This window comes from Stylophora pistillata, chromosome 12, assembly GCF_964205215.1.
Source record: "Stylophora pistillata chromosome 12, jaStyPist1.2, whole genome shotgun sequence".
Taxonomy (NCBI): Eukaryota; Metazoa; Cnidaria; class Anthozoa; order Scleractinia; family Pocilloporidae; genus Stylophora; species Stylophora pistillata.
Genome location: NC_142530.1, coordinates 22,084,845 through 22,108,774, shown reverse-complemented (window position 1 = coordinate 22,108,774; position 23,930 = coordinate 22,084,845). Strand labels below are relative to the sequence as shown.

General features: G+C 38.6%; 2 protein-coding genes across 4 annotated transcripts in view; one reads left to right on the top strand and one right to left on the bottom strand.

The window, feature by feature from the left end:
* LOC111337076 (uncharacterized) overlaps positions 1-7,605 on the bottom strand; it is a 40,888-nt gene extending 33,283 nt beyond the window's left edge. For all 3 annotated transcript variants that reach the window (XM_088741799.1, XM_088741800.1, XM_088741801.1), the window contains exons 1-5: positions 7,247-7,605; positions 5,869-5,915; positions 2,886-3,034; positions 1,648-1,729; positions 877-986 (exon numbers count right to left, since the gene is read on the bottom strand). In XM_088741799.1, the coding sequence (XP_088597925.1) occupies positions 877-986; positions 1,648-1,729; positions 2,886-3,034; positions 5,869-5,915; positions 7,247-7,253 (395 nt within the window). In that variant the 5' untranslated portion in view covers positions 7,254-7,605. The remainder of the gene's footprint in view (positions 1-876; positions 987-1,647; positions 1,730-2,885; positions 3,035-5,868; positions 5,916-7,246) is intronic.
* A 13,593-nt stretch (positions 7,606-21,198) lies between these two features.
* On the top strand, positions 21,199-23,783 carry LOC148719279 (uncharacterized). The gene is made up of 2 exons (XM_088740087.1): positions 21,199-21,256; positions 21,478-23,783. The coding sequence occupies exons 1-2, from the start codon at positions 21,199-21,201 to the stop codon at positions 23,079-23,081; spliced, it is 1,662 nt and encodes a 553-aa protein (XP_088596213.1). The 3' UTR covers positions 23,082-23,783.
* Positions 23,784-23,930: the final 147 nt, after the last annotated feature.

Below are 23,930 nucleotides of genomic sequence, written 5' to 3'. Positions count from 1 at the left end.
TTTAACCTATGACACCCACATGGTCATAACATCACTGACCAAGTACTGCAAGCTTAACTTTAGTTGCTTACAGTGCAAATTGTTGCCTTGGATAAGTTTACACCACAAGAGAAAAGAGGCTTCCCTGAAAAACTTGCACCTCCACACAAATCAAGTTTGCATAAGGCATCCAAGTCTTTCAAAACATAAATGTTTAAGCAACAAGCTGGACAAACAAACATCATCAGGCTCACTCCACCCAAGCATTTTCATTAAAAGAATATGAACACCCATGAGGAAATTAAAAAACCTCAGCTTTGCTGTTAAAGCATCAGGTGTGTAAATAATAATGCACTGACTAAAATCCTGACAGGAACTTCAAATTAGAGTAGGAAAATATCCTGTCGGATAATAGAGCACCTTTTATTGACTGTACATGCAGCTATTTTTACAGTGTACATAAACACTTCCTATGTACTGCTAGCTACTTTCTGCAGGAGTTTCATTAATGTTTTCAGCAACTGGTTTTCACAGGTAGGCGAAATGTTTTGAGATGCACTTCTTTATAAGATAAACTTTCCTCCAGATTGTCAAACTTGGTGGGCAAAATCCTCCTCACAACTGGTCAATTTGCCTGGTGCCCAGGCCCTTGCTGAAACCCGTTTCTGTTCAAAGTTTCTTTCAAAGCAAGCCAGGTATTATAGTGAAATGTAAATTGTAAATACAAGAAAAATATAAAGGAGATGGAGTGTAAAATATTGATTATTCCACCCCTTGTTTTACAACAGCAAATGAACAAATTAGTAATAAAAAGATATTTTTCTTTCATTACTCGCTAAATGTAAGTGCTACTTAAAAGGGTAACAAAACCAGTTAAAAAGGAAAGTCAGTGCTTACAGTTCTTCATCTGGGTCCACTGTTGGTCGTTTTACAACTCCAAAGTCATCCGGAGTCAAATTATCATACAATGACTGCCCATCCAGAGGCACAGAGTAAGGTGACATCTCCTGTAATGATCAGAAAAATAACAACACAACTCGTGTAAATTAATCCAGGCTGTTCATCAAGAAATGCAGTTGAAGGAGAAGGCAGGGGTTTCATTAATGTTTTCAGCAGGAGGGCAAATGGTTTTTCACAGGCGGGCAAAACTTTTTGAACTGAACTTCTTTATAAGAATGATAACCTTTCCTCCAGATTGTCAAACCAGGTGGGCAAAACCGTCTTCACAAACGGTCAATTTGCCCATGCCCAGCCCTCAATAAAACCCCAAAAAAAGTAGAGAAAGAAGAGAGAATATTCCACACTCAAACAATATGTAACAAAATGTAGCTGAAAAATTGTTCATAGTAGCCTGAGTATGAACATACTGTTCATCTAACCCTTAAACTTGCACGGTTAACAACAAAGTCCCCCCTACAATATTAATGCATTATTCCGCTGACAGGTGATCCAAATAAACAATTATCTTAGGGAGAGATTTATATCTTTACAGAAAAATATAACACCAAATTTCCTCAACAATTTACACTGTGCAATAAGATGGCTTGCAACTGAGAAGGAGAATTGGGGAACATATCAGATTTCAGGAATAAACAAGTTTTAATTAACATCCTTGGTGTTTACATATTCAGCATTCATAAGTGTATTGCACTTTACAAGATATCTCACCATCATATTCTCATGGTCCAAGCCTGGGTTACTTTCAGTACAGGAACCAATTGGTGAAGCTCTGATAGGAGATTTCAACTTGCTGAAAATAGAACAGTTCACAGAAAAAGAAAAGTTCATTAAGTGAAAACAAAACACAAAGATCAAGTGATAAATTTATCACATTAAAACTATAATGCTGAGGGCCGACTGAGTCCAATGAGCAACATAAACCAATATTATCAAACTCTAGGTAATCAACCACCTACATAACAATTAATCATGGTTCAATTTCACCAATTAACTAAAAATCTCTTTAAACCAATTAAACAGTCATTCAAGCATGACATTAGCAGACATCTGCGTCAAGTCAGTTAATTTCACCCACAACATTTGATCCCTTAAAATTCAATGGGAATCCCCTTTTTTCTTAACTCTTCCCTTAAGTTGTCAAACCATGGTGTTCAACCAGTTAAATCATTTACTAAAGAAGCTGCAAAATTAATTAACAGCCATAATCTTTAACAAAAATATCACAGTTAATCCAATTAAATAATTGATTCTATATTTGGAAATGAAAATAATGTCTAAATCCAATTTAATTTTCCCTCTAATAAATGCCACATCATCAAATATAAATTCCACAAAAAAAACTTTAATCAATAGCTATAGAGACTAAATACAGGACCCTTTATCATTTCCCCAAAGGTCATTTCACACACATTAAAAGGTTACTTCCAAACCTTTTAACCTAAATACCAGCAAAATAGTATTAACAACAATTTTTTGCGTGTTCCAAACAAGGTGTAAAATTGAAATCACAAACAGGTAGCTGAAAGAATTCTGTAGGAGTAAAACAGTGTACCCCAGAAAAACATTCCTCTAGCTTTTTATCTCTGTATTCTTGCTGTTTGTTTTGTTTTCTTCTATTTCATCGTGTGTTGTTTGGTTGAAAGATGATGTGACCAATAACCCCAAAAAAATCAGACAAAGATTTTTGGCCATATTGCATACTCTATGCCATATCAAACCAAACAATATTTTAATTCTAGCTATGAGCTTGACACAGTAATATTGGATCCAAATATTTTTTTTCAGGAAACTGCCATGCAGTTTATCAAAACGAGAACTGTGTAACCAAAATAGGCAGTTCTAAATTTCACAAATAATGTTTAATGGGTAAATGTACTGAGACTAATAAAAACCAATCAATTTACAAATTAACAACTAGAAATCCAACTTCAAAAAGAATCACAAACCTCTGTGCATTGACCCTCGTCTTCTTTGCAGGCTGTGGTTTTGGTCTGTTCCGCACCCTTGTTGATCTACTTTCTTCTCTCATACTCAAGATGTAACCTTCTTCTGAGTCTGGTGTCAATGGTGAACTTGGATATGGACTCAAGGAATGCTGCAGGACAGCAAAGAACACAATACAATAAATATCATATGCAACCTTAGTGTTATATATATATATATAATATATATACAAGTACGAGCTGACACTCGTCAAGCTTTGCTCTTCACTTCATAGCAGGGTTCCGCCAGCTATTTAGGTTGACAACTCAAGGTTTGGCCATCAATGTCAAAGTATTGATACATAGCACTGTCTGAATTTTTCCACATTGCCATATTCAGTGAACAGCTCATACATCTTTGTAAGAAAAAGGCAAAGTTATCAGTTGGAACATATCATCTCACTATAACAGATATACCATCCTGACTATTTTACAAAAACAACAAATAGCTTCTATAAGGGAGAATTTCAAGAGACTAACAAATCTTACAACACGACAGGAAGCCGAAATGATAACTTCACCAACCCAATGCAAAAAGTTGCCTTGAATGACATGATCTTTACTGACTAAATTTGTCAGTAAACTCTAACAAAAGCATATTCCTTCTATTTAAGTTTCAATTTTTTTCTTTTGTTTTCTCTTGTGTGGTGAAATTAGAACTGATAAGCAGAGGACAAGAAATGAATTAAAATTGCTCAAATATACACTTTTGTTAGTGCATTATGTGACACCAAATTTTTAGTAACATTGTTCATGACTAAGGCATGAGCTGATTATAAAATCTAATTCATTCATTAATTTAACAACATATCTTGCAATGGTAAAAATAAATAGAAGACAGTAAAGAGAAATATTGAATTTTTCACATACCAAAACTTCTATATTGTACACAAAAGTTATGGTTCACATAATAACACACAGCTTTTGTTCTGTTGTGTACTCCCATATTATCTCCTTTGTTTCCCAATTCTGGAAACACTGTAGTCAAAAGCAAAATTCTTACTACACAACCACATACTGCACAAGTAGAAATTAAAAGCACTGTTGGAAATGCAGTGAAGAACCTTCCAAGGAATGCAGTGAGACCATTACACTTAGTTCAAGTCTATCAAAATTTAAACTATGAAAAATAATTCCAACATCACACTAGTAAACTATCTTTTTAGCTATTTAGGTTAAAGAAACAACAAATACCTGACTAATTCTACCAAAAATATTTGCAGTCATGGTTACAACAACATTAAACCTGTTCAATATACACTTGTGATCTGGGACACTAAACAACAGGAGACTAGACTTTTGGTTGAATTTAATATGTCCATATGTTATTATTTGCTTGAAAATAAGACAGTAAATCAAGAATTCCTGAGATATGTGGCCTACAGAAATACTTTTGGGTCTGGCAAAGACTTTCTGTAAACAATTTATGTGCCACCTCACTACATCTCAAATGACCCACAAACGTTAAACAGCATCATTAATAGGCAAGCTTCAAGCGTCACGTCCATGTATTAACTACTCCAATAACATATTCTGTTTGCATTGTAATTTAAATACCAAGAAAACACAAAATACTAACAAAGTTGGCCATTTTGTTGATGAGAATCTAAATGATGCTAATCATGAAGCAAATACCCTTTAACACTAACGGATGACAGTCAAAACACCCATAACACACCTTGCACCCCAATCTATTCTGAAAATGCATCTGAACCTTTTAAGAGTAATTTGAGTACAAAAGTAAAACATCAACCATAACAAATTGGAAATGTTATGATCACATTCACTGCACTGCAATCAAAAGAAACACTTCACAGAAAGTGAAAGTCTAATGGAATTTACTTGCCTCTGCTACAAAATGACATTTTCTACAAACAAGACTTACAAAACCTTCCTACATGTATGTAGGAAGAGAAATGACTAGTAAGTCATCAAAAGTTTCAGGTGGACACAAGTAAACGGTTTTAAATACTTCCTGCTAAATATTTCCTATTTCCCTTCACCTTAAACTACAAACAGACTAAATACAAAGTCGCCAAGATAGATCTACTTGCAAGCTGACCAATAAAAAAGTAGAAATAATAATAAACACTTTCCAATCTTGAGTAAAAGATTCTGACAACTTTAGATAGATAGATAGATACTTTATTATAAACACCTTGCCGCCATGGGCTGAATTACGGAATATTTACAAGTACAGATGATAAAAAGGACGTGTAAAATATTACAACTTCGTCGTTAAGAAAGAAGGAAAATTATCTACATCTTGTAAATATGGCTAAAAATAAAACTATTCTTCTTTAATTTAAAGAGTTGAAGAGATGTTGTCAAAATTGCAGGCATTGAAAGTGAACGCTAGATAATGGTAAAGAAAATATTACCATAGTTCTAGTGATCTCCACAGACTAATTCATGGAATGGTAGTCTAATATTTTAGGTTAGGAGGGTACAAGTTACAATTTTTTTGGTTACAGTTTGATGTAATATTCTACCTCATAAAGTGAGAGCTTGAAAAAATTACTTTATCAGAACCTTGAATATTGTTATATGACAGAGATAAATTCTGCAAAAAGAACTGAGGGTAGAACACCAGTCAAATGAAAATCCTAACATGACAGATGCCACCACTTAGCAGTTGTTTTTCAGTTAGAAAGCAAGGCTCTAATAATGTATACGCTGAAGGTCACAGTAAATAGTGAAACTCAATTTACTACACCCTTTTATCCTAGTTCACGAAAGTATGTCCACTAATTTTCTTCCTTTTAAAAACCAACAGAGAATTGTTGTTGTTATTAAACAGGAAGCCAAGCTCCAAGTTTGAATCCAAACAATAGACCCATTTAGGAGAAAAACAAGTTTTGATAAGATCTTGCGAGTGTTGGAATAAGAAAGCACAGATTTAACCCTCTAAACTTCTTTTAAAGACTAAAAGAGTTTAGCTACTCACCACAGTCTCTGTGATTCTTGGTCTACCTGGACCTCGTTTTGTTCTTCCTACAATGAGGGGGAAGAAAATCGAATCCGATTAGAAGTGAGGCAAAAAAACCAAGGAATACACACATAGGGAATGTTGCTTGCAACAAGCGTTTTGATCGTTACACCGCTAACGATACTGTGCTGTACGAGGCGTAGTCTGATCACAGACGTATCAGGCAAATAGATTGAGCGTTCTGGAAGGAAATAAATTTTCTTAGCGCAGAGCGTCCATGACTTTGGTCGCTCAGCTGATAGCTTGCATCAGTGATCGGTAGTTACTACGAACAAACTTAATTCAAGTGAAGCCATGGCGATTTAAACTTGCAGTAGAAACAGTCGTTGGCCTGACCGAGCGAAACGCGAACCTCGCATTATCACAACAAGTGAAATTGGCATCAAATCGCAACTTTGTCGATTTCAACCATGTACTATTCTACGGGAGAACTCCAGAAGAACAACAAATGAACATTCATAAATAATACAAAATCGCAAAGAACGCAGATGTTTCGCCCGGTAAAAGGATGAAGAACAATTTAACAGAAGCGTTTCTTTGTGCGCTGAAAAGACGCGAGGTAGTCAGTGGCTAAAACGGACCCAGATCTTTAAGCAAAGTAGAAGTGGTGGATTTGAAACCATTTATCTTTCCGATTTTTCACCGTTCGTACCTCCGCCATCTTATGTCATTGGCAGTAATTATTCATGTCGCAAGAACAGTGGTTCGTGCCTTTGTTCGCATTTTCGAGATTCACTAGTTCTCGTGTATTCAATCTACCAAAGCTCTTTACTTAAAGTACTTTGCGCTGATGTTTTTTCTTCCGTACACATTGCAAGCGCTTTATTTCCAAACCGTGTGTTACGCCCATCGAATAAAAAATCCACTATTATTGGCAACATAACCCATGAATGGCCGCGGTTGTGTTGAAAGGAAGGATAGCGAAGCGACAGTAGGTTGACGAATTTTAAGGTAATCCCAGTAAGTTTTATCTCTCCTCGCTCGACAGAATTAGCCCAAATTGCTTTTTGTGCCTCGTGTTTTCAAAATTTCCAAGATTTTAAAAATGATTTTAAACTTTTCAATTGGAACGCGCCACAATCTTTGGACTTCATCACAAAATGGCGTCCTCGAGACTGATCGATACATACATAAACCATGCAAGGAAAATTTTAGGCAGCGTCGTGGCTCGGGTAATACCCAATGGATTGATCCACAATGAAAGCTATATGGAAACCCGAAGAAACCAGTATTGACACATGAACGTAAGCTAGCGAACAACTGCTGAAGTTTACGCGGATTTACAGTACAGCACGTCATCGCATGCAAGTCTCAAACAAAACAATTTTCAACTCACCTGACATGGCTTTTTGATTCTGGTCCTGCACACGGTGTTGTGATTTCAAGAGTTCTCTCTCGTTATTTCAATCCAAAGCAATCCACCACACTCTCCAGAACAGATATGCTCCGCCTTTGCAACTCGGTAGCGCGTCAGGTCGAACGCAGTCAAGAAGCTAGAAACGCAAACGGACAATTGAATTCATAGCACTTTTGCAATTCCTAACAACGATCACGACGCCGCGAACGATTTTCCCTTAAAGTATATAGATTCCTCTCAAAGGCAAAACAATTTAGTTTCTTCATGCAAGCGTCGAAAAGTCTCCAAGATGGGGAATTTCAGTGGCCTCTGAGCCTCGTAGCATGCCGCCATGCATGCTTGATATGTAATAGCCTTGCGCGAACAACACGACCCCCCATAAACTAGCCACGCCAATCAAATCACCCCGCTTCTCCTCCATTGGCGAACGCTGATTGGCTAGTGGTAAGTGACGCGGCGGCAAAGTGGAAGAATTTTCGTCAGCTGATTGAATTTTTATCGCGCCACGAAGTTTGCCAGGCGTTCCAAATAGCGCCTGTTTGTCACGAAACCGAACGATCTTGAAACAAGAGGGTGTTTTAAATAAGGGAAGTTATTAATAATTTAAACTGCTAATGAACAACCTTTGTGTTAAACGAAAATATAAAAAATGACGAACTGAAAGAGCGAAAATTTAATCCACGGGTATTTACAAACATCAAACGGCTTTTTATGCGTTGCAAGGTTTACCTAGAAATCCAATGGATTATGACTCTTATCATTTATCTTAATTTTGTATCCATGTATAACACAGTTGGGTCGTTTTTTAGTCGGATAACAATTCTTTATTGCGCAATTAGACTGCAGAGCAAAATTTTGAGTAATACTGTGGTTAAGAGCCAATAAATACAATAGACCTTCAAGAGATTAATGTTAAGAAGAACTTCGAAAACAACTCAGTAAAATCGCGTTCGGGTTACAATATTGAAAACAAAAATTTCCAAATGTCAAAAAATCATCAATAAGAATAAAAATCGATTCTTAAATTGAAGGGGAAATAATGATGGTAATCAGCTTCTTGATATGAGCTAAAAACGTTTGCTTAATTCAACAAAAACCTTCCGGTGACAAGGATCTGCTCCCTGCGCGTGTTGTTATCTTTAAATGGGATCTATTACGAGACCGCCATGATATATTTCGTGACTTCCGTGAACCGTGACCAAAAACGTGCTTTGACTCTTTCCGTTAAAGTGAGTAACGCGCATTAAGACCGTCTCACATAGCAGCGGAAGGAAGCAATAGCTAAATGATCGGACATTGATATAAACAAGGAAGAAAATATCAGTTGACATTTAAGTCAATTTCCACAGAAGCATGGCGATAATGCAATATTTTCACTTTCCGTCAGGAAACGTTTCATGTTATCAAACTTTAAAAACGATTTATGTAAACCTGTATGATCTTTTTTTAGAATTGTACATCCTTCATTATTGTTCTTGACGCAACCATTAAAATGCGTGTCTAAAGAACTAATTACCTAAGTCACAATGGTAAAAAGTGCTGTTAAAATATTAAAGCACTTATTAATAATTGTGCCATGATTATTTCCTTTATTTTTCGTTTGAAGATTTTTTTAAGGTCTAGGGACTTACGTTAAGTTTGGATTTGCAGAATGGAGAAAGTGGGAAATTAAGGTGAAGAAAGCCTCCGTTTTAATGCATTGACTCTTAATATGGTGCACAGGGCAGCAAGAAAATATTACGTCAAACCTATAGATTGTTCCCATATTTATATAAAGCTGCCTCGAAATACTAATAAACAAATATTACAGCTGATGATCCGTTGAAAAGCCTTGAGGAAGGGAAGGGGTAGCGAATATTGCTTAGTTGGACTGGAATAATTTATTGCCAAAGGAGGAACAAACTCAAGGATTTCAAAACTCCCTTTTCAAAACTCCCTTAGCGGACTACGCCCCACAAAATACAACGATTATTTACGTACTGGAGGGCAGCATCTGAGCCTGATGCAAAATAATTTTCAAGCGTTATGAAAAGTGGTCGTACGGTTTCTCTAGTAACCCGCCATGGTTTGATGAGCGATTACTTGAAATATCGACTTACCAACTAACAAATGACCGATTGGATGACACGATTGACGGACTGACCGACCGACTGAAAAAGTGACTGCTTAACTGGCCTACCATTTAATAGAGTAATTGACTGACTGAGTGAATGAATGAATAAATAAATGAATGAATGACCTACTTGTTGTCTTGTGATTGAATGACCCGGCAGAACGGCCCACTGACTGACAGACCAGCCGACTAAACAATCGATCGGAAAATTGACTTATTTCATTTAGACAAAAAGACTCCTTGACAGAGAGCAGTGAAACTCATTCACAAGACGTAGCAGTCTCATAAAAACTAACAAATCAGGGAATCCGCGGTTTATTTTTGACCGAACATAATTTCAGTGGGTTACGGTGATGATTTCAAAGCAAGATAAAGCTGGGTCGTTTTTCAGTGCTACATGAGAAGAAATAAATTTTCAGAAACAACTGCCGCTCCCGTAATCTCGAGAGAAAAAAAAAAAATTCGCGTCAAATCGCAAAATTGCAATCCGGGGAATACCCCTCAGGAAATACGTCATTTTAAACAACCGATAATATAACCATTAACTTCATACGTACGACAACCCCAATTATCTATCTGTAGACCTAAGCGTGGGTTATACAATAATTGGCGTATAACACGTTTTCCTCATTGTAATTCATGCAGAATTGCTGGTTTTCTCGTGACAAAGATACAACTATTTTTATTAACAGCTCGCAGTCCAGGAACAGATTAGACCATCGTGGTAAAATCGATATTGTAATCTGCTTTAAGTAATATTCATTTTTCTTAAAATGACCCTTTCAATATTCTCTGTACCATTCCTCTCACGCCTGCCCTGCTCATTTCCCAGTTCTGCCGCTCGTAATTCCCACAAAAATCTACAAACTTAGCCCAGGAATACTAACTACTATACTTCTTTTAGTCTCCTCTTTCTCTTACGATCCTACGCAACAAACGTGGAGAAAAAGCAAACGCGTAATTGATTTCTGTATCGAAAGGGGCTGGGTCGAGACCGCACTTTAACACACTCTTGTCTCGTGCCAATCTTCTCTCTACTTACAATCTTGCCACAGTTTGAAGGAAAAATAACAAGCAAATTTCCGGCGGTCTAACCAGCTATTTAAACTTACTAAAACGCAGACGAGACTCGAAATTTAACACCGTTAACTGGAATTTAACCTATAACGAACCATATCAATTTATTTTTTCCGTTCACCCCATCAGCTTCGAGCAAAGTAGGAAAATAGATTTCGTCAAAGACCACCCAGATGTAAGTCTCACTCTAAGCTGATACTGACGTAGTTAAGAGGCCGACCATTTAACTTTTGAGGTGGGGTGGGTGATTTTGAAAAAAAAATTCCTGCGAGCGCTTGTTGGAAGAAAAAAATTGCATGCAGCCCAAATGTAACAGAAAAAAAGAGCATTTAGAACGAAAAAAATATCCTGCCCAGCAGATTGCTAGAAAAGAAAAATTCTTGATGACCAGAAATCACCCACCCCCCCCCCTCAAAAAGTAAATGGTCGGCCCCTAAGGTCATTATAGGTATGAGTGATAACAGAAGGAAACACTGGAAATGGCAGGGGACTTTAATCTTTATTGTCTACCAAGTGTATTAGAGATTCTTTGTTGTCGCTTTCCTTCGAGTACCGAGAGCGCATGAAATTATCATCAAAAGTTTATCCCGACTGAGGGTCTAAAGTCTCTTGAACACCCCTCCCCCTATACCCGCCTGTCACCAAAGGAATCTACGCCATCAGGTGACATATAATCTTCCTTTTCAGTTAAACTGCGAACCATGAATTTCTTTTTTACCGTTCACCCAACGAGCTATAAGCAAAATTGGAGAAAAATGCTATCGTGAACACTACCAGGGTGGCTGTCGCTTCCTAAGTTAATATTGACAATGGGGTTGAATGATAACACAGAGAAACCCTGAGAGTGATGGGTGGGGTGGGGTGGGTAGGGGGTAGGGAGGAGGGAGTCTGAACGAACAACCCTTGTCTCAAAGAAATCTCTGACGTCGTCGGATGCAACAGAAAACAGACTATTTTATGCTTTATGGTGGCATCATCTTAGAAAGTTCATCCATGCCCAGGGATATGATTCGTCTGACACCCATCCCCCCTCCCGACCCCCCCCCGTTACAAATTCTGGACAATACAATAAGTAAAACCTTTAATTTCATCAAGACAACACATAAATGTTACTCAGGCCTGAATGCTACCTATACACACTCACGAACTGATGGCCACACCTGATTTTCACAAATTACAGTTGATAGCGATCCAGTATCGAAGCGACAACCGACATTACGTGATAAGAAGTCAATGGAAGTTTTTCGGTCCCCCAAATTGTTAATAAACATTTCAGAATAGAGAGAGAAACAATGTGGAAACAGTGTGTGATTTCTATAGAAATCAAACATTCCACTGTGCTAATCATCTGAAATTGAATGTATACCACATCCCGTTTTGAAGAGATTTAACATTAGAACCCCAGAGAGTGACTGGCTTCTAATTTCCCCCTATAGCTAACCTCGTTCCCAGGGCCTTTTCCCTTAGTTGGGGGTGGGGCAGGGGTGTGGCAAGGCCCTGGGAACGAGGTTGCCCTACAGCTACAGCATCTTCCTTGAATCGACCGTGTAGATCACGACAATAAACAATAAAAAAAATGATCACTAATTTAAGAGGCTCGCGATTGTCAAACGGAACAAATTCTCCATGTCAGTACCGAAGGAAATATATAGAGAAAAGTGTGGAGAATGTAAATCGTAAAAGGGTTTATCTGCCTTAATCTGTTTACACAACAGTTGGTGAGTGTCATATTTACGACACGCATGACCGCTCTAATTGCGACAAAACCGTGCGTCAATGAATCTGCCCGCCCCTTCCTGTACGTACTTAAAAGGGGATTCCCTTGGTCTCTATGTTGTCAGATTGGATAGTGGCAAGTTGAAGCTGAAACAATGTAAAAATTCCCCTCAAGCAAGAAAAGCGCCCCCATTTTCAGAGTATATGTGACGCCCCTTCAAACCTTCGAATGTATCTCCTCGGGTTGCAAAATCTTGTGGGCTAATTCTACTTTTTTTTTTTTTTTTTTTTTTTTTTTTTCATTGCTTTGTTTCAGATATTCTACATATATTCGTTTCCAATAGTAAAAGCTACCGTAAATCACTTGTGACATGGAAGGCTGAGCCGGATAATATTAGCTTCGTTACCGTTATTGTACCGTTGATATATCTATATTGGACGCCATATTACCATTGACCACAGTGTTTAGCTAGAAGGAAATAACTCGATCATTTTATTCAAACCCCGCTTTGTCTGAATTCTTTTTGGTCTCAATCCGCACAACCAGTCAGGAAAAGGTCTTCAGCGGATTCGCAGTTTTAAAAAATCATTATATCACGGATGGCGAAAGAAAACTATTTCTTTGATTGAGAATTTAATAACTGTTTCCCATCTCTCTAGCGATTTCTCCCTCAGGGCCATAAGAACATTGATCACTATACTTACCAGCTCATTTTCAGAGACAATACGTTGGCACATTTCGATTCTAGAAATCCTCGCTTTCAAACGAAGGCCCAAGTGCAAATCCTCTCTTGTGAAATTGAGTTTTATTCACAAGAGACAATTAAATTTCAGTTTTAAAAGCGTAGCCGGTTTTAGATGTCTCGGCTCAAAAACAGCTTGATGGGCGATCTATCGTAGCTCTAAAAGTAAATATAAAGATGCTTCGTCCAGAGAACATCAGCTGATGATCTTTGTTTTCACCCAATCAAATTTTATTGCACGCCTCTACACAAACTTACAACTTGACATTTTTGACTAGCTGGTTTACTGCTCTACCTATCTTACCTATCTTGATAATTTGGTTTTATCAAATGAGTTGATAATGTAAATTAGCCACCTTAAAGCTGAAGTTTTGAGCGTTAGCCCTTCGTCAGAGCTTTAAGAACTCTATACGGCGGCCAATTTCCCAGTTGATAGTATCAAGTAAGTTGATAAAATCATTTGATCTTGTAATACACCCCACCAACGCGGCACCACAATTTCTTTTGAAAATTACCCCCTTATTTAGTTGCTGAGGAAATGTTCCACTTTACTGAGCACATCACATCGCAATCAGGTCGATATTATATATTACCGAAGGCACAACCGACCGACACTCAATAATGGGGGTCCTTCCACAGTGGACATTTGAATAATATTGCTGAACGTTTTATATCGCGAAAAGAGGAAAAAATGCAACTGAATCCTTCTGTTTGTCAATCTAATTTAGGGCACGTCCTACATTTCATTTGCAAACAGGTGATATCAAACGCAACGTTTAAATTTTTGTTAATTTTCCTTGTTCAGCGGGCAGACCGTCGGGAGCAAAGACTAAAAAGTCAAGGAAACAGCATAAATCTTGCGTGGCCGGAATTAAATACCAATCGCGCGGCGCCTATAAAATAGATTTTCAATACTAAAACACACAAATTAACCACTAAGAACTTAATTTTTACGCCGTAAGTAAAATTATTCCTTTTCTGGGTGAACATCGGTTAGAAGAACATATCAAGATCTCTCTTGTTTCATAATTCAATATTACGTTGGTAGGGAAGATGTACGCCACTTGTCTTAACAGGTTTTGTTTAGCTTAGACTAGGGTGATTAAATATTCTATCATGGTTCGTATGCAAATTTACAACCGTAAGGCGTCTGTGTCCTAAATCACTGCGCCATTTGAATGTTTATCTTCTGTTGTATCTGTCTTTTGTACAATTGCAAGGGGGGGATTCCCTGAAAGTGTCTGTGATTGGCTAGTTTGCCGTAAAAGATGTGACTTTTTCAAATATTGAATCTTACCAGAATGCATCTAATTGCGCGGCGGTGGAACAATTGATCAAGGCTTCTTTTCAAGCGGACCAATCATTCAAGTAGTTTAGTTGTAAAAATGAAGTTCTTCTTTCTTCCATTGGAGAGTGAAAAATAGAAAGCTGGATATAGAAGAAAACGAAAACTGCCGCACGTGCTGATAAAATTTCTACTTTATTTCCATTCCCATGCAACGGCTAAAGGAGGTGACGTGCTCGTGCTGGGATTTCTACCTAGCTGTTTTAAGCGCTGGTTACTTTGACAGTTTCCTTAGACATGTATCGTCATTGCGCTACCTTGGTATTTGTTAATTTCTCGTATTTACTTGGCTTGATTGAAATGATAATGTAGACAAAGGACTTTGCGATTAGGTCAAATTTTGCGCGGTTCGTTGACAATCTGAAAAAAAAAAAAAAAAAAAAAAAAAAAAAACCGAAGCGCTTGGACTTTGTCTGTGTATTGAACCCTGCTTGATTTCTTCATTTACTCCAAGCATCGGTTCTGTGAAATGCAGCTGTGAGCAAGAGAACCATCATCGGATGTCTTCCATGGATACCAATAACCATGAGTTAACTGCGCGCAATATCTAAAATCTTATGCTTTGTTGAATCAATAATATCCACAGCCATAACATTTTCAACAAAATGGGTAAGCTTTTAATGAAACTGAGGTACTGCGTCGGTGCGAGGTATTATCAGATAATTTGGTTTTATCGACTGTGTTGATAATGTAAATAAGGCACCATAAAAACTTCTAAGTTGATATTTCGAACGTTAGCCCTTCCTAAGAGCTTGAGACAAAGGGACAACGCTCGTAACGTCAGCTTTAAAAACTCTTTTCAGTGGCTAATTTACATCACAAACACAGTTAAGAAACCAAAAAAATTGAAAAAAAAATTCAAAGAACTTTGAATCAGATTTCACGATACGGTTCTTTCTCGTAGTTTCCCTATTACCTATTACTTCATCTATAACAAACCTTGAAGTCGATTGTGGTAGTGTTTACAAAAGTTAAGAACCCAATAAGGAATAATTTACTCTTTGACGTGGATCGTCGATTTCGACGCGGGAAAAACTAAGCTAGAGTAAAACGTTTCAGTTGTCATGGCAAGATTAAAATTAAAATCGCGGGGATATCACCAAGACACGATCAAAGAAAGCAATTGGTTTCACTTATACGTAATGAACTATCATTTATTCAACATTCAATACACTTCTTCGGTACAAAAAATCTAACTTGAGAAAGTCCATAAAAATCGAATCTGTAAATTGACAGCGTCGACACCGCCTGTACACCATTTAGGGGTCTGTTTGAGATAATTTACATTATTAAAAACTGGATCATTGGATAAGGCAATTCAAGACTTTTTATTGGTTTTGCCATTATGGTATATCAGCCAATATACCATAATCTACAAATATGGCAAGCGTACGTGTCAGATTAAAATTAAAAGGGAGCTAAAAAGTGAATAAAATTTAATTTAATTTAACGTTTTTAATAAAACAATTATTCCACTCGCGCTTGTTGGATATAAGATGATTATAGCCAACGAGGCGCGTAGCGCCGAGTTGGCTATCTATCATCTTATATCCAACGCGCGCTCGTGGCATAATTGTTAAATAGTACATTTCAAGTCATCCACACTTGATCTTGTTCATATTTGTGTTGCACGATCAAAGATATTTATTTTCTTCTAAGGATAATAAATATATCTTATTAACCAAGCGCGAAGGCCGTACTGGGAGAATATCGGCCCGAGGTCTTGACAGTACGGACCGAGCGTAGCGAGGTCCGTACAAAAAAGACCGAGGGCCGATATTCTCCCAGTACGGCCCCGAGCAAGCTTGGTTAATAAGAGATTTATTATACGACTGAAGTTCAAAGGGACACAAGTACGGTATCATTCGGGACCATTCGGGACAGTGCCCGGTCCAATACTTAGAGAATATTGGACCGGCAATAGAGCAATTTGATTGGTTGATTTTAGTTATTGGCCCTCTGACTGCCCGAGTGGTGTAATAATAGTGAAAATTGATTTATAGTTAGCTATACATTTTTCAGCAACTACTTAAATTTCTCTTTATCCCTTTTTGCTTTTTCTTTATTGGAAGTAATGAACACAAATCTTTTTCAACGCTTTCATTTCTTAGCGGAAACGCTCGAATAAGCCTCTCAGGGATTTTATTAGGTCTAAACGAACGAGAAGGGAGCTCATCAAAAGCATTTGAATGCGCACCAAAATGCGAGTGAATGTTTTGCTTTTGAACTTTCGTTTATTATCAATGATTATTACATCGCTCGCAGCGCCCGTGGGCGAGACGAAACGAATCTTGTGTTCTGATTGGCTACCCGAGCGAGCAAGATGGGCCCATCTTGCCCGCTCGGGATTACCCGCATTGATCCCGCGCATGAAAAAAATAGAATTACAACTACGTTCGTAATTCTTAAATAAATAAATAAATAAATAAGTACGTAAATTGAAGCTCCCCCATACGGGCTTTTCAGCCACAATGTAAACTAATTAAGTGTTTAAAGTGCCACTATGATCAAAATTTCGCATTGCCTTTTCTTTCCACTTCTGGAAACTAGAAGTAAGAAACACTTACCATGCCAAGTTTAATCGCAAAATTCGCACGGGAAGTATGATTATTTCAACTTTGTTTTTCGGTTTTGGTCGCCCGCCATTACTCAATTCAAAAATGGCCGAGTGTGGCGAAAAGAGTTGGCACTAGGTGGAGCCTTTCGGAAGTGACGTCATATGCGCACCTCGACAAACCAACTTGGCTAATCTTTGTATGCCATTTCTGAGAAGTGAGAGGTATTTGCAAAGCATAATTTGCGAGCAGAATGCCTCCAAGGTGTTGTGTCGTGCAAGATTGCGACAGGGTGGCCGACAAACAGTTAGGAATATCTGTTCATACCTCTCCTGGTACAGGAACCGAGCGTGCCATGTGGAAAAGATTCGTCAGCCAGCATAGAAAGTATTTTAAGCCCAATGGGACATTTGGTATTTGCTCACTTCACTTTACCGACGACTGCTTTACTCGTTCGGTACATATAAAAAGGACAGAGAGACGACTAAAACCGGGATCCGTCCCAAGTATTTGGAAAAAAGGATCTGTTTCCCTTAGTGAAAGAACTCGTCGTCGGGTGAGTTATATTCGTCGATTTCTTGTTCGTGCACAGTACGAGTACAGGACTATCAATTTTATGGTATTTTTCTTGAATAACAAACACCCTCTCTTTAATTCGTTTGACAACAATTGAAACAAATTCCATAGAAGTTTGAGTGCTTTGTATTTCATTGACGCTGATCTTCATTTACCGATATTTTTTCATTGATGCACAACAAACTTTCCGCAGCACTTTCGAGGTAGCGAATGTAAATTTCACAGGTCTCACATTTTCGTTGTGTTAATCCTAAAGTTTAGCGGTCTTGATGTTTTTCTTCGCTTGTTTTTTTTTTTCTTTTATGTAGTAGTTTAAGGTTGAGAATTACAGTCTTTAAGCGGTAAAATTAAGTCTCAGTCTTGGAGGAAAAGGAAAAGACCAGCAAATACCTAAGATCCAGTTGTGAAAAATTATCAGCTAGCAAACAACTTTTTCACGGGTTTACTGCTGAACGTACGATAATTTCTCTATTTCAATGGACATTCTTTGAGTGAATGGGGTAATTGTTTCTTAGAACTGCTGCTTGTGTCTAATTTGCTTAGCAATTAAACCTCTTTATCATTCATAATATTCATAATTCGCTTTCGGCGAAGATGTTTCACACAGCATTGCCATGTAACTACTAGTGATAATTTTTCAAGATTCTTAATCTGATGGTCCTGATGGTCCCTCAGTATATTGCTCAAACTTCTAATTGATCTGCACAGAATGTTTTTATTTGAAATTGTAATTTTTTTCAATGTGCATATGTGGATGAGGCTTCTTGAGCATGAACTCTCTTAAGGAAAAAAAAATTTCCACTCGTGTTTCAGTTGATTTAATAGGTTTTCATCTGTTGATTTCTTCATACTCTTTTGCCTGACAGATAATGAATGAGATTATGAACAAATAAACGTTATCATAGGAAAATTTCTTATCGCACCATGCAGAAACATCCACTTGACGGCTCTAGATCATCGTCATACGGAACAACACTGCCACATTTGAAAGATACTTCGTTAAAATATTCTTCGCCTTCACTTTCAGATGAACTGGAAGAAGAATTCGAGGAGGAATACATCTTATGAAACGCCTAGAATTTCCACTGTGCAATCTCTCACTACACACGAAGCACGATGCGAAAGTGCGCATATGACGTCACAGGCCAACTCATGCGTAAAACCGCTCGGTTGCGAGCTGAGAAATGGCGGACGGGTTTTTCGTGAATTTCGGCCAGCTATATCAAGGCGTATTTCGCTTCCATCGACCTAAAAACTATCGCATAGTACAATTCTAGCCATAGTAACTTGATTGGCGCTAAAAAATGTCAAAAGCAGAGACAAAAAGTTTCGTCGTAGTGGCACTTTAAAAATCCCCACTGGCAGCAGGCGGCAGACCAGTGGGCTATTTACAGAGCGCAGCTGAAGAGTTGAACCAGGGGCAACCGAGAACAAATCCAGTGAGTGGCAGGATGGAGGACTTGACCCCGTGACACCGGATTACAAGTCCAGCACCCTAACCACTCGGCGATGGAAACGCAAAAGGCGGCATAAGATAATCAAAACAAAGAAAACATAAACGACTCTCGTGAGTTTGATGTGCTACATGCACAGTTGGCGTTCTTTCCCGACTCTCGAAGTAAACAAGTCATTCTTAATTCTTAATAAAAAAAAAATTTTTTTCAATATAATAAATCTTTTATTAACCAAGCGTGAGGTCGACGGCTGATTATTAGCCTCGTTATTTTTTTCGCATTTTTATGGACCATGACTTCGTCTCGGTTCATAAAAATGCAAACAAAGAACTCGGCCAATATCCAGCCATCTTGACCTCACACTTGGTTAATAACGCATATTTTAATAGAAATTACACTTAATATAGCATGCATTTGTCTGATTGAAAACCTACAATATCTAAAACGGAAACTCACACAGGCTTTCAATTACGGATCCAAACGAAAAACATTCTAGCTATTTCCGGAAAGGGAAGGGTTTGTTAAGAACAGGGGGAGGGGGAGGGGGAGCTTACTTGAGATTGGAGCTTAGTAAAAGGAAGTAGAGGCCTGTTTGAGCGCTTACATCATATAATACTGACAAACTAATCCAAAATTTATTTCACAACGCTTCGATATTTCTCGTTGAGAATTAATTATACTTTACAAAGCTTCCAACACACATTCTGCGTCTCCCTCGCATATTTGCATTTTCACGTGTTCACTAAAATACTGGGAAGTTCGACCATATCTCACCAGTTCTGCGGGAACTGGGTTGGTCCTCTGTTAAACATCAGCTGTTACTACGCGACGTCACACAGCTGCACAAACTAGTGAGTGGACTTGCGCCCTCCTACCCAAATAGCTACATAAGCCAAAGGACAGGAATCCACCGTTGTAATACCAGATTCAGGGAAAACTTAGACGTTCCTTGAGTTTCTGATATCGTTACTGGAAATTTTACGTTTTCATTTTTAAGATCACATAAAGCTTCTGCCACGTCTTGCGCACTCTCAAGAAATGTCGACCTTCCAATGTTCATTACGAGTCCAAGTACTACCATGTGCAAGATGGTAGTAGAGTCCACTCGCCAGAACCTTGTCCGCTGGAATAGGATTGCGGAAATTTGTAGGTTGTCTCGATAGTCGATGCTGCAAGAGTTAACTAGTCACCAAACCAAACCAAACCTTGGCTCTTATTGGAGTACAGATCCTGCTCTTAGCTCTCCATTTTTCTCTAGCGTAATGCCCAGGGATCGATTCCTCCAGATTCTACGATACTTACATTTTGCAGACAACACCCAGGCACCCATCGCTGACTCAGCTGATTACAATAATATGTACAAAATTCAGCCCTTCTTGAACTTGGTAATACCTAAGTTTCAGGAAGTGTATAAGGCCCCGTCCACACTAATCCGTTTTCAAACGAAAAAGATTTGCGTCCACACTTATCGTTTTCGTATCATTTTCGCCCGTCCACACTACAACGCCGTATCCGTTTTGAAAACGCATTTATACCCTCAGTGCGCATGCTCAAATGAACTCGACGCATGCGCATTTCAATATATCGGTCCGCGAAATTGGCGCCATTCTTGATTCTTTGTTGTTGAGTGTTGTTGTGGTTTAGAATTCTTTGTTGTTGAGTGTTGTTGTGAATACATTGGAATACAATGTTTATCACCGCTGTTTGTCTTATTTTCTTAATCAAGCTACGATGGCCTAAGAACGAGAGTTTATATGGTCCAGAAAATCTACAGCCCCGAATCCTATCGAAATTAAGTTCCCAGATTGCTCCAGTCCTTTGCAATACATTCAAGGTTTCCCTTAGAACAGATACCACGGTGGGCACACGGGCGCTAAAAAGATGCAGCGGTCTGCGTCGCAAAAAAATGGTGTCGATTTTCTTTTCCCGCGGGGGTCCACGTGAGGGCCATTTTTGGTTTTAAAATTCATGCTAATTTATGTAAATTACCACAGTTCCTAACGCCCCAAGAGCAAAGATTTTTCCACATGAAAGCAGCCAAGATGCTAACCTATCATATGATACCAAACTTGCCGTGGTTCATTCCCAAGTTCGTTACAAATAGATGTTTTCGTGAATGATTCCATCTTTGTCGTGCGGAAAATGAGTGTTTAAAGTTGTCTTTTGCTTCAAAAGGCTGTCTGCCAAAGCGCTTTGAGATTTCTTCCTCTGGCACATACAGTGTGTTGTCCAGTTTCCGGCCGGTATCAGTTTCCGGCCAAAAAAAGTTAACTCGGTCATTTTCGATGGTATTTTAACTCTTCTTCCACCGAAGCGATCCGTCGGAAAAACGAACATCTCCCCTATCAATTGATGGTTTTGGCGGGCTTTTTGGTCTGGAAACGAGCGAACAAGAAGGGATTTTGTTCAGGTGAGTAAAATCTTACCGGCTAATTTTTGGTTTAAATTACTTTTCTTACGTCTATCTTTTAAAACTTTCTGTAATTTTATCTTATTTTTTTATCCAGTTGTTACTGTTGACCCACAGTTGATGCGACGCGATAATGAAGTGCGGTCATTTGCGAATGCCACGTTATTTCGGATGAAGAGATCATAAACTTAGTTTCTCTTGTTCTGATCGATGTCGAGTAGGAGAGCATCAGATTCAGTGGGGAGTACGGAGCCCTATAAGGGACACACATCTTTTTTATTTTAGTGCCACTTTTACTGCCACTTTTACTGCCACTTTTACTGCCACTTTTACTGCCACTTTTACTGCCACTTTTACTGCCACTTTTACTGCCACTTTTACTGCCACTTTTAGTGTCACTTTTTTTGCCACTTTTGGTGCTACATTTAGTACGGTTTTGTTTTTAGTGCGATTTTCACTGTCAGCGTCGTACAAATTGCAGGCGCCCCACTCATGTCTTTTACGCCAACGTCTTCCTCGAGCAGTTCTGGTTTTATCCTCCCCTACATGTTCGACAGTCACTGTCGCTATAAAGGTTTGTTCAATATTCCTTATAGCAACTATTTGCAACACGTCAAGGGCCGTGCTACCGAATTATTTGCCTGCAACCAGAGGTAACGCTCTCGCTCGAGACGAACTAATTGAAACATACTTTAACCTTGGATTTGCTGCTCAAGAAATTGTTTTGTTCCTTGCAATTGTGCATGGTTTATGTATTAGTCTGAGACATTTGAAAAGGATTCTAAGGAGGCTGGGTTGTAGAAGACGTCGCTTTAAAAGCGACCTAGATGAAATAGTACAGGTAGTGCAAGGGGAATTAAGGGGAAGCGGTAGTCTTCTTGGGTACAGAGCAATGCACCAGAGACTCGTAAATCATCACGGACTGGTTACTACGAGAGAAGTTGTTCGGCAGGTATTGAAGGTCTTTGACCCTGATGGAGTGGAACACCGATCAAGGCGTAGACTTCGAAGAAGGGTCTACCGATCTAAAGGGCCAAACTATTTATGGCATATTGACGGTTATGACAAATTGAAACCTTTTGGTTTCTGTGTCCACGGTGCCATAGATGGTTTCAGTAGAAGAATCTTATGGCTTGAGGTAGCATCTTCAAATAACGACCCCAAAATAGTAGCTCAGTTTTATCTTGACTGTGTTAGGCAGTTAGGAGCTACTGCACGCATTATTCGGGGAGACAGGGGAACTGAGAATGTGAACGTGGCAGCTATTCAACGATTCTTTCGCAGGTCCTCTGAGGATGATTTTTCCGGAGAAAAGAGTTTTATTTACGGAATTTCGACCTCAAATCAAAGAATAGAAGCATGGTGGGGACGTTTGAGACAGGGATGCGCAGACTGGTGGATAGAGTATTTTAAGAATTTAAGAGATTCTGGTTTTTACAATGATGACAACGTTATACATCGAGAATGCTTGAAATTCTGTTTTATGGATTTGATGCAAGAAGAGCTACACAGAGTTGTCCTGGAGTGGAATGTTCATAGAATTAGACCATCTACCAATCTGGAATCTCCTTCTGGAAAGCCAGATATTCTTTACTTTCTTCCGGAGCTGAAAGGTGCGCAAGGTTATTGTACCCCGATCGATGTAGACGAAACTGAAATTGCAGAGGATATGTGCGCAACGCGACCACAAGCAAAAGGATGTTGTCCTGCCTTCAAGGATCTGGCAGAAATGATAATGGAAGACGAGCGACTAGACACGCCCACTACCATCGACGAGGCTTCCCAATTATACTTTGCTCTCTTGGACCTTATTGATGACTTATAGTGATAACACACTTTAGCGCGAAAACTTAATGAGCTGTCAAGTAATGGAAAGAAGCCAAACTATCCATCTTTTTTCAGTGTTGTTATTGACTCCGCGTCTGACAGAATAGCACAGAACGTTATCAGAAGCGCTTAGGCATTGGCATAGTGCGCAATGTTCTTAAGAGAACTCGAAACTTAGCGGAGTTACGTAATAAGTCACTTGAGTGTTCCACTTGCGGAACATTCTTAGACGCTGCACTTTGGGTGGTTAAAATTACTTTTACTGTCAATTACAGAAGTCGACTGAATCAAGCTGACGAGTTCCTCTTAATTTTTCTTATTTTTGGTCTAAACGTATGGATTCAAGCCGTTAGATGATATTCGTGGTCAACCACATACCTTACGTTGGGTTAACCATGTCAGACATAAAAAAACCTAAGAAAAGAATTGTCTGTTTTTGACTACCTACAATGTGTTGAATAAAAGAAATGAATCCAAGACTACAAATAATTTTAGAAAGAAGAAATGGCTCCTAGATTAAAGGATACATTGTTATGAGATAAAGTCGAATTTCCCATTAAATTATTGATGGGAAATTCGACTTTATCTCATAACAATTTAAGAAACTCCCTGACTTTAAACGCTACCGACCCAGTGACAATTAGGGCGATTGCAAGTAATGCCGCTGACCACAAGCATAACATTAACCGAGTTTCTCAGTTCGCGCGTAATCTGTCTTCTCGCGAATTGCTGAAGGATTGACGACTATCCCACCTCCCCGCCGCGATACTCTCCGTGCCTGCCTATTTTGCGCTCTCCTCTCACCTCTCTTGTAAAGAATTTGGGCGTTGAGGGGAATGACTTATTA

Excerpts from the sequence above, each read along its gene's own strand:
- LOC148719279 (XM_088740087.1), top strand. The coding sequence starts at position 21,199 with ATGGTTTTGGCGGGCTTTTTGGTCTGGAAACGAGCGAACAAGAAGGGA. Across the intron at positions 21,257-21,477 it reads CAAGAAGGGATTTTGTTCAG|GAGAGCATCAGATTCAGTGG; the intron begins GTGAGTAAAATC and ends GATGTCGAGTAG.